The 14,766-nt window shown below is 39.7% G+C and overlaps 1 protein-coding gene across 3 annotated transcripts in view; it reads right to left on the minus strand.

Moving 5' to 3' along the window:
- Window positions 1–667: 667 nt before the first annotated feature.
- The window catches only part of slc8a3 (solute carrier family 8 member 3), a 31,157-nt gene continuing 17,058 nt past the window's right edge, over window positions 668–14,766 (minus strand). Inside the window, exons 3-10 of one of the 3 annotated variants that reach the window (XM_046861975.1) lie at window positions 11,838–11,944; window positions 9,100–9,117; window positions 8,579–8,703; window positions 6,069–6,168; window positions 5,565–5,837; window positions 4,691–5,133; window positions 2,684–3,961; window positions 668–683 (exon numbers count right to left, since the gene is read on the minus strand). In XM_046861975.1, coding sequence (XP_046717931.1) covers window positions 4,757–5,133; window positions 5,565–5,837; window positions 6,069–6,168; window positions 8,579–8,703; window positions 9,100–9,117; window positions 11,838–11,944 — 1,000 coding nt within the window. In that variant the 3' untranslated portion in view covers window positions 668–683; window positions 2,684–3,961; window positions 4,691–4,756. Of the gene's footprint in view, window positions 684–912; window positions 3,962–4,690; window positions 5,134–5,564; window positions 5,838–6,068; window positions 6,169–8,578; window positions 8,704–9,099; window positions 9,118–11,837; window positions 11,945–14,766 lie in introns of those variants that run through there. The other 2 variants (XM_046861966.1, XM_046861983.1) reach the window with 2 other exon arrangements.

Here is a 14,766-nt window from a genome sequence, read left to right on the forward strand (position 1 = left end):
CACCTCATAGACACATCTCATAAACATATTTCATAAACACACACATTATACTCACACCCCATACACACCTCTCATAAACACACCTCATACACATCCAGTACACACGCTCATAAACACACACCTCATACACACATCTCATAAACACACATTATACAAACACCTCATACTCACACATACACATATACACACACCTCTTATACTCACACACACACATCTAAAAAACAAACCTCATATAAGTACCTCATACACACGCCTTATACTCACACCTATCATGCATACACACCTGAAACACAAACCTTGTAAGTACACACCTCTCATAAACACACATCATACACACACCTCATACACACCCCATACACACATCTCATACCACACATTACACACACACTCATACTCACACCTCATACACACATCTCATAAACACACACCTCATACACACATTTCATAAACACACATCATACACACCCACATTATACTCACACCCCATACACACATCTCATACACACATCTCATAAACACATTTCATAAACACACATTATACTCACACCCCATACACACCTCTCATAAACACACACCTCATACACACCTCATGAACACACATCCCATACACACACACAACAACCCATACACACACGTCATACACACGTCCAGTACACACATCCCATACACACACACACACACACCTCATACACACCCCATACACACACGTCATACACACGTCCAGTACACACCGCTCATAAACACACACTTCATACACACATCTCATAAACACACACCCCTCATATACACATCTTATAAACACACATTATACACACACACACACACACATCTCATGAGTACACACCTCATACACACACACTTCATATCCACACCATTTGTGTACACAGTCAGTAAGATTCAGAAGTAGAAAGGTTTCTTGGTAAATAAGTTCCTTTATTTTTCTGCTAATTAAAAGAAAGAATATGAAAGGAACAGGACGTGAATGTCAATGTAAATGAGGCATCATGCACCAGTCCCTGAAAATCAAACCCAAATCACTGAACACAAAACACAGAGAATCATCCAAACTACCCGTGTGTGTGTGTGTGTGTGTGTGTGTGTGTGTGTTAGCATTAACTGCTAACATGGAGTTGATTCTCAGTGCTGTGATTGAACTGATTTCTTGAACAGCTCAATAATAAAATCTAAATAAAATAAATAAAATCTAAAAATAATCAAATGTATGAAAAATTAAATGTAAAATGTCACATTGATGCTAACAGGACAGTAGCAGATGCTTATACAGGATGCCAAAGCTAATAAAGGATGTGTGCTTAGAATATTAGAGTTCACAAAATAAATATATTTATCTTTATGTATTTTACTCTGAACACCTCTGAACACCACCCTCACCCCTACACCAAACCCATATCACGACACCAAGCACACACACGGCAGGCTGTGTCCCAAATTACTACACCAACCACACACAGGGCAGGCTGTGTCCACAATCCCAACAACAACCACACACATGGCAGGCTGTGTCCCAAATCAATACACCAAACCAACACACGGCCGAACGTGTCCCAAATCACTTCACTAACCCCACACAACAAGCTGTGTCCCAAATCCCAACACCAACCCCACATATGACAGGCTGTGCCCAAAATTTCAACACCAACCCCACATATGACAGGCTGTGTCAGCAATTTTCAACATCAATCCTACACACAGCCTGTGTCTTGAATCACACCAACCCAAATCACGTGTGGAGCCTAAACCCGACTTCTCCCCACTGACTGTTTTTGTGCATTTTTCCTTTTCTAAACTGCAATTTGGAACACAGCCATCACCTCAGGATGTTAACCCAACATTTTTACGTTGGGTTCAAACACAAACGTAAAATTCTTTGATAAATCAGTTTATTCAAATTATACAAGATGTTTCACACACGCACGCACGCACGCACGCACACACACACACACAAACACACACACTGTGTGAGCAGGGTTTATTCACACGTGATGTAAGTGTAGAAATCCTCTGAGGGGAGATACCACCAGCTAGCAACAGCAGTGAATATTATAAAAAGTTAGCTTGGGTGAATTTGCTAACATGTTTATTAGCCAGCTAGTGATTAGCTAGAGTTTAGCTGATGCTAGCAATCTGGTTGTCAGTGTAACTAGAATTAGCAGAGAACAGTAAGTTGTTTAATACACAAACCCTCTCTGGCTAGCTAACTTGCCAACACGCTCTGTACATGCTAATGTTTGAATGCACTTCCTTCTGCCTACTCAAACACTTCCATATATATACTTAAAGACCCGCCCATATGCCCATATATGGAGAGTTTAATCTGCACACAGATAGAAACAGAAAAACAGGAAATTACATGAGGATCGGTGCAAAATAGAAACAAAATAAACTAGATCGTTTATACATTTCACTATATATTATTTTAAATATATATTTGCCCTGCTCCACCCTCAGCCCAACCCTCATAAAGCTGAATCCAAATATTAAAATCATTTACAGTGCGCAGAGAAACTCCAGGGTCAATAGTCAAAGGTCAGTAGGAGAAAATCAGACGCACAATTTGAACAATTGTATAAAAATATACAGCGGCCATTTTCTCTTCTCTTCTTTTGTGTGTCAATAAAGGAAAGGCTGAAACATTGGGTTATGGTAAAACATTCAGTTGTACACACACACACACACACACACACACACACACATACGGCCTCCCACTGGCTGCCTGTTTCATGTGATGTGAGATTTCTGAGACACTGAAACACACACATACACCCCATAGTGTATCTTACACAACACAATACACCACAGTCATGTAGGATTCACTCCATTCCACTTTACAAAGAGACCCGAAAACACACGGCTGTGTTCCACCCTTGCCTGTGATTGGTTAATATGAGTGACACTTCCCTTAACTGATCCAGTCCAGGAGGCGAAGCTTACATCTTTTTCCTGTAGTGTTCAAAGTGTAACCGCCTGCAGGACAGGAGCTGCCATTACCACATCATGTACAAAACCACAGGGAGTGTGTGATCAGAAACACACACACACAAGTCTCTGTATAACAAACTATAAAGTTCCAGTGTGGATTAGCATTTAACTGTTACACACACGCACATACGCACACACGTACGCACATACACACCAGGACACATTTTGCTTATGTTAACAAAAATAATAACAAATAATAATAAATAATAACACCTGAAGTCCACAACACTGCAGAGTTTCTCCACTCCATCTGTGTGTGCATGTGTGTGTTTGTGTGTGTGGGGATGAGCAAAATGCACAACATATACAGAAAACATGGCAACATTATATTTTGTATCATACGGCGTATAAATCCGTTTAGTAAGTAATGATGTGAAGCAGCTGGACTTGTGTCCCTGCAGTCCCTCTGTCCTCCTCCTCCTCCAGTGGGATGTGTTTCATGTGTGTGTGTGTGTTTCCTGTGTGTGTGTGTGTGTGTGTGTGTGTGTGTGTGTATGTGTGCCGTGTGTGCGTGCGCGCGTGTGTGTGTGTTCCTCTCAGGGAGAGAGATAAAGGTCGTTTCTGAGATATGAATGTGAAAATAGTTCACTCTTTTTTCAATCTTATTTTTTTGTATTGTTTTCTTTTTTCAGTGTTTTTCCCCAAAATACTTTTTAGAAAAAGAGTCAAGTTCCTCTGCGAATGGAGAAAAATAGAAACTCTGGAGAAGATCCCACTCGTCACACTATCACTCTGTATGGAGAAAGAAAGAAAGAACGAGAGAGAGACGCAGACAGAGCCCTCTCCTCTCTCTCTTTCTCTATCAGACTGTAAGTTAAGACTCTGGTGTTTAATCTTTGGGGAAGAAATAGAAATGAGAGAGAGAAAGAGTAAGAGGAAACTCTCTGTTATTTTGTCCTACATTTGTCTTTTTCTGAACATCTCTCTCTCTCTCTCTCTCTCTCTCTCTCTCTCTCTCTCTCTATATATATATATATATATATATATATATATATATATATATATATATTTATATACAGTACAGACCAAAAGTTTGGACACACCTTCTCATTCAAAGAGTTTTCTTTATTTTCATGACTATGAAAATTGTAGATTCACACTGAAGGCATCAAAACTATGAATTAACACGTGAAATTATATACATAACAAAAAAGTGTGAAACAACTGAAAAATGTCATATTCTAGGTTCTCCAAAGTAGCCACCTTTTGCTTTGATTACTGCTTTGCACACTCTTGGCATTCTCTTGATGAGCTTCAAGAGGTAGTCACCTGAAATGGTCTTCCAACAGTCTTGAAGGAGTTCCCCGAGAGATTCTTGGCACTTGTTGGCCCTTTTGCCTTCACTCTGCGGTCCAGCTCACCCCTAAACCATCTCGATTGGTTTTAGGTCCGGTGACTGTGGAGGCCAGGTCATCTGGCGCAGCACCCCATCACTCTCCTTCTTGGTCAAATAGCCCTTGATGCCTTCAGTGTGACTCTACAATTTTCATAGTCATGAAAATAAAGAAAACTCTTTGAATGAGAAGGTGTGTCCAAACCTTTGGTCTGTACTGTATCTTTCTTGATCTCTTTAAAGAAATAATGAACATTCAGTTTCCTCTCTCTCCCCTCTCTTATCACCCCACACTCTTTCTCTCTCTCTCTCTCTAGTTCCACCTCTCTCTCTCTCTCTCTCTCTCTCTATTTCCACCTCTCTCTCTCTCTCTCTCTCTCTCTCTCTCTCTCTCTCTCCGTGCCACTCCACTCTTTCACATCTCTAGAAGCCCTGGATGTGGCAGTAGGCTTCCAGGCTAGAGAGCAGGATGTAGAGGAGCCACAGCATGATGAAGAAGAGTGTCGTGATGATTCGATGGCGTCTTGGGCCACCAAGCTCTCCGCCAATGTTGCCACGGCGACGGTACATAAGGGCGAGCACGGCGAACACAGAGAACACGCAGAAGAGCGTGAGGGAGAAGGCGAGTGAGCCGGCGTGCACCTCGAACACGCCCCCGTGAACACGCCAGTATACAGCTGCCACCGTCCAGGCCACACCCAGTCCCACAAACACGTTCACCGCATTACTGCCCGTCACATTCCCAATGGCCGCGTCTGCATACATGTCCTGCACTGCTGCCACCTTACTTGCAAAAGTGTCTGACACAAACAGACCAAGAGAGAGATAGGTGGAGACAGAGAGAGTGTGAGAGAGAAGAAGGAAAGAAAGAAAGAAAGAAAGAAAGAAAGAAAGAAAGAAAGAAAGAAAGAAAGAAAGAAAGAAAGAAAGAAAGAAAGAAAATGCTGTTTACATTACATAACTACTGCAATACTAACATTATCTGAATAATAATTATCTAATAAAAACAATGTGGGCTCCTCCTCCTTCTGACATGACCATGCCTACAGACGTGCTAAATGTGTGTTGTTGTATTAACCCCTCCCCCTTCCTACATGGCCACACCTACAGATGTGCTGAATGTGTGTTTTTGTATGAACCCCTCCCCTCTCCAAATGACCACACATGCAAATGTGCTTTATTAATATATTAATCCCTTCCCCTTGATACATAATCACGCCCTGGGCCACACCTGGGACAGAGGTGCCGAGGGCAACGAAGACAACTGCGGTGACAGAGTCTTTGAGGCCGATGGTGCATCCAAAGTGTGAGGCGAGATCTCCGATAATTGCTGTGAGGAAGCCGATGATAATAATGGAGGTGAAGAAGCATGCCCAGCCATTCCAGTACTCAGTGGGCGGGACACAGGCAAACAGAACTTTCCAGAACACGGTTAGGAAATGCATGACGTAATCAAAACATGATGGGAGGCGCTCCTCTCCCGCATCATCATCATCCTCATCACCTGAAATAGATAGAGGGAGAGGGGCAAGGGGAGAGGCAAACTCTCATTAGGCCAATGTGTGTGTATGTATGTGTGTGTGTGTGTGTGTGTGTGTGTGTGTGTGTGTGTGTGTGTGTGAGTCAAAGAGAGAGAAAAACTGTTTGAGAGAGAGTGTACGTATGTGTGGGAAGTCTGTGTGTGTGTGTGTGTGTGTGTGTGTGTGTGTGTGTGTGTGTGTGTGTGTGTGTGTACCTGAGCTTACTGTAATGGCCTCCATGAACTGCTCCCTCCATGAGTTGGTGCCAACAACCAGAGCCAGGTTTGTCTTCTTAATCAATTTATCTACTGTGTTCTACACACACACATACACACAAACACACACAATTCACTTAAGGAGGTGTAGGTGTATTTAGTAATATATCTTCACTCATGTCACATTGACAGTACCTGGTTGTGTGTTTTGTGTGTGTGTGTGTGTGTGTGTGTGTGTGTGTGTGTGTGCGAGTTACAAACGTGTTTGCGTGCAGAGGTGGAAAGATGATAATACATTTTATTTACTCGCATTACTGTAATTAAGTAGTTTTATGTGTAGTTCTGTTTTTTAAGATTTTAAAATCTGCAATTTTACTTTTACTTAAGTATGTTTTATTTGAAGTATTGCATTTACCTACATTTGGGGTTGATTTACTGATTTATTTATTTATTGATTGATTTACTTCAATTGAAAACAAGTTCAAGATCCTTCTTGTCCTTCTTGAACTACAATAGAATTCCCTACCCCATCCTCTGTAAATTTTACTCTGAACACAATTTAAAATATCTACTTTTTAGTTTAGTTTTACTTCAGTATATTTTTAGACTGGTAACTTTACATGTACTTAAGCGAATTTTCATTGTAACAGTACTTTTACTTGAATATAATTATTCTTTCCACCTCTGCCTGTGTATTAGATGTATATATGTGTTAGGGGTTTGTTTGGGTGTATATGTACAGTATGTGTACAGGGGTGTGTGTGTTAGGTATGTGTACATGTTAGGTGTTTGTCAGAGACAGGCCATTAGCGTCAGTAAGACATTCTATGCTGCCTAAACTCTATCAGAATAACTGACTTTTAAATTATTCCCAATAGTATATTCTCTTTATTTCAAGCAACACAACCAAGTTTCTCTTGGGTGTGCTGCTTGTTACAGTGAGTGTAAGTTTTGGTTTGAGTTTCGATCCAATCAGATTTCAGCCATGATCACTGCAGGCATCCTATTAATTCAAATCCATGTTGCTTGAACCTTTAACCAATTAGATTGTGACTTGCTTATGCTAAGGCCTACTTGAAGGCATCTAAACATTTTCACGTCCTTTGATTGGATGGTAAGAGAACCACTAGTCAGAGCACATAAACCGCATCCTTAGTAAACTGCACAAGCTCAAATATATTAATTCTGAATTACATAGTTTTTTATTCCACAATGGCTGACAGAGGAGAAGAAATTTGGTTGCAGATACACTTACAAGGACATTTACAAGACGGACTTTTCAAGAAAAGCTGGACATTGTAAGAAAAGATCGCCAAAACAGTTCAAAACATTTGTGAAGGTTTATTATGAACTATTTCGACTTTTTCAGTGACTCTACTTTGTACTTGTATAGTTTATGTATTTATATAAAATCTGTGGCAGGTTGTGTATTTCACCCCCAGGCCTACAGTGGTCATGTGCCTGAATCAATCCACCTCTTTATACCATCATTATGATGCCATGTCTGTAGAAACAATCAATCTGATAGAGAAACAGAGCTCTGCATCACTGACAGGAATTTTATACAGAGAGAATAAAGGCCAACCATGCAAATTACAGTTTTCCTGGGGATTTGAAATAAAGGAAAATTGGGGTTTTGTGCAAATTCAACATGAAAGAAAACACAAAAGTATAAATGGTTCTTAAAATAAGTAAAAAAAAAAACTTTGTAAGTGTATCTGCAATCAAAACATCTGTCAGACATTGTGGAATGAAAAAACAGCTATGAATTCAAAGTCTGTTTGGTTAAAGTAACAGTCCCAATGACATGTATGTTAAGCTAAAGGCTAAAGGAAAATTCTGACAGTTTCAGGACAGATTTCAGTGAACCAGTGAAATATTAATGTCAAGTCAAGTCAAATAAAGTTTATTTCTATAGCGCTTTTCACAACAGACATTGTCTCAAAGCAGCTTTACAGAAATCAAAAGTCAAGGTGAATGGTGTGCATTTATCCCTGATGACTGTGGCAAGGAAAAACTCCCTTAGATGTTATGAGGAAGAAACCTTGAGAGGAACCAGACTCAGAAATGGGGAACCCATCCTCATTTGGGTGACAAATGGATAGTCGATAGACACTTAAACATAAACATACACTTCTGAAAGCAGTGCAACCAAGAGAAACACTATGAAATAAAGAGAATATAGTATTGGCAATAAATACATACATATTCATGGAGAAATATAAAATAAAACATGTCAGTAATTCTGAGTTTAGGACAGAAGCTTGCCCTGACAGCCCTCCACTGACTATATATAAAATACATTTCAACATAGTTTGTGTGTGTGTGTGTGTGTGTGTGTGTGTGTGTGTGTGTGTGTGTGTGTGTCTGTCTGTCTGTCTATGTATCTAATCTATGTATCTATGTATCTATATATCTATATATATATATATATATATATATATATATATATATATATATATATATATATACACAAACACAGGCATACACACACAAACATCCATACACACCTTAAACTCATAGGACTCTTCAATGATAACTTCAAGTTTTGAATGCTCTCCCAGGATTGGCTTTCCCATCTCAGCAACTCTCCTCGCCTCCTCTTCCTCTGATGTCAACTTCCTGTCAGGAACATCTGTGTGAAAGAGAAAAAGAAAGAAATAAAGAAGCAGAGAGAGAGAGAGAGAGAGAGAGAGAGAGAGAGAGAGAGAGAGAAAGAGAGCGAAAGAGAGAGAGAAAGAGTTAAATCTCGTGTTTTGATTGGATGGTAATTGTGCACTTAGATGGAATTAGAATAGTCAGGCTTGTTGTTGGTTATCCAGGTTGCAATCTGATTGGTTCATCACAATTAATATGCAAATTAGTTCAGAACATCGAGGGCCAATCAAGTCCTGATTTCTGTTAAAACCTCACAGCAGTTTAATATCCACTTGAGCTTACACTGTTACTTTTAAACACACACACACACACACACACACACAAAGAAGAGAGCCAGGCAGTAAATGAAGGAGACCAGGACAATGGTACTTACCATCAGCTAACAACAGAGCTATAGCAGACAGAGACACAGAGAGAGAGAGAGAAAGAGAAAGAGAGAGAGAGAGAGAGAGAGAGAAGAGGAAGATGAAGAAGTAAATGCCAGGGAAAAGACAGAGAGTGATATGATATAGAGAGATGATAATGTGATGATTGTATGATTTATGAATTTGTTTATTCTCTTCATTTGGAGATGATGAATTTTCTAACCTTAGCTGGTAATGCTAACACTGTCAGGATACACAATGCTACATGCCCACAAAGCTCTCTCATTTACCCCCATCTCCATTAGTTTCTCTATACATCTCTCTGTCTCTCTCTCAGGTTTAATTTAAAACCATTACACTGTGGTCCTAGCAGACAGATATCACCATCACCATGGCAACAGTTACTGGACAACCGCCTCCACCTTATCTCCTACTCACTGAGGGTAGGTGTATGTGTGTGTGTGTGTGTGTGTGTGTGTGTGTGTGTGTGTGTGTGTGTGTGTGTGTGTGTGCAAACTTCCAGACTATTGCATTACTTCCTGTTCATTCCTGTTCATTATAACCTGTGATTATATAATAATGTGAATATAAAATAAATAAATAAATAAAAGAGAATGGATGGTGAATTAGGGTTTATGGGGTGTAAGGGGTGGTGTATGGAGTGTAAAGTAGTGGTGTTTGTGGTGTCAGGGGCATATAGGGTGATAGGGGTTTAAAATGGGCCATAAAGCGAGTGTATGGGGTGTTAAAGGAGGTGGAATGTGGTGAAAGAGGGTGTATAGTGTGTAAAGTGGAAATGTAAGTGGGTGTATGGGATATAAAGCGGGGGTGTATGGGGTGTAAAGCGGGCCAAAGGGTTGCTAAAAAGGGGTATATGTGATGTAATGTGGTATAAAGTGAGAGTGTATGGGATATAAAGATGGGTGTATGGGGTATATGTGATGTGGTATAAATTGAGGTTGTATGGGGTATAAATGGGGGTGTATGGGATATAAAGTAAGGGGGAAAATGGGATGTAATGTGGTATAAAGTGGGGTTGTATGGCGTATACAGTAGGGGCATATGTAATGTAATGACTATGGATCATCAGCTCCTACTCTGATGCTGCTGAAACATTACACAGCACAACTAATTCCAAATCATTACTAACTGAAGTCCACAAAGTATCTGCACCTCCAAAAGCCAATCTGAGCAGACTTCATACTACAGCAGTGACTCTAACACTGTGACACTGTGACACTGTGTGTGTGTATGTGTGTGTGTATACATGCTATGATCAACTCTATTTTCCCAGTGGGAGTGTCTCAGTTAAAGTATGTGTTTCCCAGGGGAGGATTAACAATGTCACACCAAACTAAATCAGGAATCGTACTTCCTGTACAGGGCTATTAGTGTTCCTGCAGATGTCCTGTCACACACTCTCACACTCAAATACACAAACTCTCAGTCCCTGTGCATGTGTGTATGATCATGTGTCACACAGTGTGTGTACAGTGTGTATAGGTGTACAGTGTTTGTACAGTTTTTATACTGTGTGCATGTGTGTATGTATGTACAATGTGTATGTTTTTATATATGTATGTGTACTCACGCACACACACACACAACTGTGTGACTGATCTGTACAACCCAGACTTAAATACACAACCATACTCACTTCACACATCCCTGTCTTCAGCACCACTCATATTACTACACTTCATTACTTCATTACAACTGTTTACATGCTGTTTTTGCACATCTTTTTTGACTGCTGCTATTGCTCTTTTGCACAACATTTTTTTTTTATATTTTTGTTAATTACAATGTTCACTTTACTCTTTAACACTGCAGTGTGCAATATACAACAAGTTTACTGGTGGCACTATTTTGTGTTTTGTGTATTTGTCTACACTGTCTTGTGTTGTCTTGCACTGTCCTGTATTGTCTTGCACTGTTTGTGTTGTCTTTGCACTGTTTGCACCAGGTTGCACATGATGCACTTTATGTGGTGAGGACACTTACCGTATTTTTCGGACTATAAGCCGCTACTTTTTTCCCATGATTTGAACCCGCGGTTTAAACAACAAAGCAGCTAATTTATGAATTTTTCCTGGGTTTTTCACGGTTTTACAAACTTCAAGCCAAAAAACTGAACCCCATAACATTAGACCAATTAAATTTCCAACGGAAACGAAAAAACGCACCTCACCTGTGTTCTGAGCTGCATGGCCTCGGGAGAAAAAACTTCCATCGGGTGATTTTTAAACGCACGACGATGCCAAAAGATAAACTCCCGAGAGAAATAGTTGTGAAAGGAAGGAGGAAGACAGTGAACAATGACTTTCTTGGTCGGCTACTGTTTGGATACAAGCCGTTGTAACGCGTTGAGTCAGGGTGAAGGGAGAGCTCGCTTCTGGCATGCTATTCCCAAAATACAGCTATGCTCCTAGAGGAAGCGCACCATATTTCACCCGTTACACTGTGTGTAACGTGTCTTTCGTTAAAGCCTGTTTAAAAGCTTATTTATGTTAAAAATAAAAATATTTATAAAATTCAGTGGGTGCGGCTTATATATAGGTGCACCTTATAGTCCTAAATTATGGTACTAGTCTTTAGCACTATGTTGTTTTATGTAGCACAGGGTTCAAGAGAAATCTTGTTTCATTTCACTGTGTACTGCGTCAGCTATATATGGTTAAAATGACAATAAAAGCTTCTTGACTTGACGACTTGTGTACAATGTGTGTATACAGGGTGTATATACCTTTTTGCAGGCTCATGTCCACCATGCGTGGCTCTGCCAGTTCCAGGAAGAAGTTTTTATTCTTCTCGTACTCCTCATCATCTATTATCCTCACCTGGATCATTTTACTGACACACACACACACACACACACACAGAGTTAGCATGTCACAGTTGGAGAAATAGTCAATGGTCAACCCTGAATACATCCGGGATCTGATCAGTACAAATATACAGTGAGGAAAATAAGTATTTGAACACCCTGCTATTTTGCAAGTTCTCCCACTTAGAAATCATGGAGGGGTCTGAAATTGTCATCGTAGGTGCATGTCCACTGTGAGAGACATAATCTAAAAAAAAATCCAGAAATCACAATGTATGATTTTTTAACTATTTATTTGTATGATACAGCTGCAAATAAGTATTTGAACACCTGAGAAAGTCAATGTTAATATTTGGTACAGTAGCCTTTGTTTGCAATTACAGAGGTCAAACGTTTCCTGTAGTTTTTCACCAGGTTTGCACACACTGCAGGAGGGATTTTGGCCCACCTCCACACAGATCTTCTCTAGATCAGTCAGGTTTCTGGCCTGTCGCTGAGAAACATGGAGTTTGAGCTCCTCCAAAGATTCTCTATTGGGTTTAGGTCTGAGACTGGCTAGGCCACGCCAGAACCTTGATATGCTTCTTACAGAACCACTCCTTGGTTATCCTGGCTGTGTGCTTCGGGTCATTGTCACGTTGGAAGAACCAGCCTCGACCCATCTTCAATGCTCTAACTGAGGGAAGGAGCTTGTTCCCCAAAATCTCACAATACATGGCCCCGGTCATCCTCTCCTTAATACAGTGCAGTCGCCTGTCCCATGTGCAGAAAAACACCCCAAAGCATGATGCTACCACCCCCATGCTTCACAGTAGGGATGGTGTTCTTGGGATGGTACTCATCATTCTTCTTCCTCCAAACACGTTTAGTGGAATTATGACCCAAAAGTTCTATTTTGGTCTCATCTGACCACATGACTTTCTCCCATGACTCCTCTGGATCATCCAAATGGTCATTGGCAAACTTAAGACGTGCCTGGACATGTGCTGGTTTAAGCAGGATTGGATTTTTTTTTAGATTATGTCTCTCACAGTGGACATGCACCTACGATGACAATTTCAGACCCCCTCCATGATTTCTAAGTGGGAGAACTTGCAAAATAGCAGGGTGTTCAAATACTTATTTTCCTCACTGTATATTTATATCTACTATACACACACACACACACACACACACACATGCACACACACACAAAGATCAGGAAACTTTATTCTTAGAGAGGGGGAGCGATAAGTGTATTGACAGTAATGAAGATAAATTACCTGTTCATCGTGATGTGTACAACAACCAGTGACTGCCACTGTCTTTAACTCTAACCACATGTCTTTTTATAAGTTATTTAGTTATCCTGTATAATGAGAACTACAGGTGCCCACACTGCTAACTCTGAAGGACTTAAGGCAGATTTCTGTGTGGATTTAATGGCTGTTTTTCATTACACAATGGCTGACAGAGGGGAAGAAACTGATTTGGTCACAGATACACCTACAAGGACATTTACAAGACAGACTTTTGAAGAAAAGCTGGGCATCGTGAGAAAAAGTCACCAATGTGAACCGCTTATACTTGTTTGTTTTCCTTCTTGTAGAATGTGCACAAAACACAAACAATTTGTTTATTTTTTTAATCTTTATTTTATGTTTATTTTTTTATCTTTATTTCAAATCCCCAAGAAGACCATAATGCAGAAAGGGTCATTTTATTAGGTTAATATCGATGCTTCTTGTAGAGATTATGTATGAGGGTGGTGCAGTTGTGGCTACAGTGAAAGGAGATGTGTTAAATTGTGTTCATTGGGTTTCTTGCTTTAGTAATGGCATTCATTCTCACTGTTTGAGATATCTGTCTGTGATGCAGTGCTCTGTTACACTGCGTTTCTCTATAATATTGATGGTTTCTATTGCCATGGCATTAGATGCTAGCATTAGAGGAGCACATCTAGAGTCTATAGAGGATTAGTTAGTGTGAGAGCAGTCCAGTTTCTGCAGGGGAAAGTCTGGATGCCTTAGGTGAAGTTAGCATCTGTTAGCATTAAAGCCCTTGCAAAATATCTGTACTTTCTACTTCTTCCATTTTCAACACAGGCTCGTTCTGTGAGTTTTAATCTATTTCCTGTCTTTGTATGGATTTTTCAATCTACCACTAATGTATCATTTCCTGACTCTCACACATCACAGATGTAGATTAGTTTACGAAGCTAACAATGAGCAAGGCAGCAGGCAACAAGAAGTCTAGCTAACAAAGAAGAGACAGAGGGTGTCAGCGATCAAAAAAAAATCAAATCAAATTTTATTTGTCACATACACATACATACAGGGTACGACATGCAGTGAAATGCTTTGTGTGATGATGTATGATACATTCATTAGGTAACAAAATGTTAAATTATTTTGTATTAATATATTAATTAGGGCTATCAAAAGATTAATAATGCATTAACACTAATTCATTTTAACGGCGCAATTTTTATAAACGCGCAATTAATGCAGTGCGCATTTCTGTTTGACCATTTTTATAAAAAAATTAAAACCTTCAGCTTAACACACGTTTATTTATTTATTTCTTTATTCAGATATTGAAAAAAATACAAAAACAAAAAATTAGTTTCAATCAGTAAATATTTGTTTTATTGATGCGCCAAGTTTTAAATCAGCACCAAAATCCACCATGAGGTACACATCCGGTAATTAACCCTCTGGGCTAAACAAACGCACCAATGCGTTTTGTGGCATTTTTTTTCTCATAATGCCAAAACAAACTAAATTACTTGTCTTTTTTGATCGTACAGATAAGAGCAATACATCAAATCTGTAAAGGGCCTACTTTTATTTGTATACACTCATAATAA

Source organism: Silurus meridionalis, chromosome 2 (assembly GCF_014805685.1).
Source record: "Silurus meridionalis isolate SWU-2019-XX chromosome 2, ASM1480568v1, whole genome shotgun sequence".
Classification (NCBI taxonomy): domain Eukaryota; kingdom Metazoa; phylum Chordata; class Actinopteri; order Siluriformes; family Siluridae; genus Silurus; species Silurus meridionalis.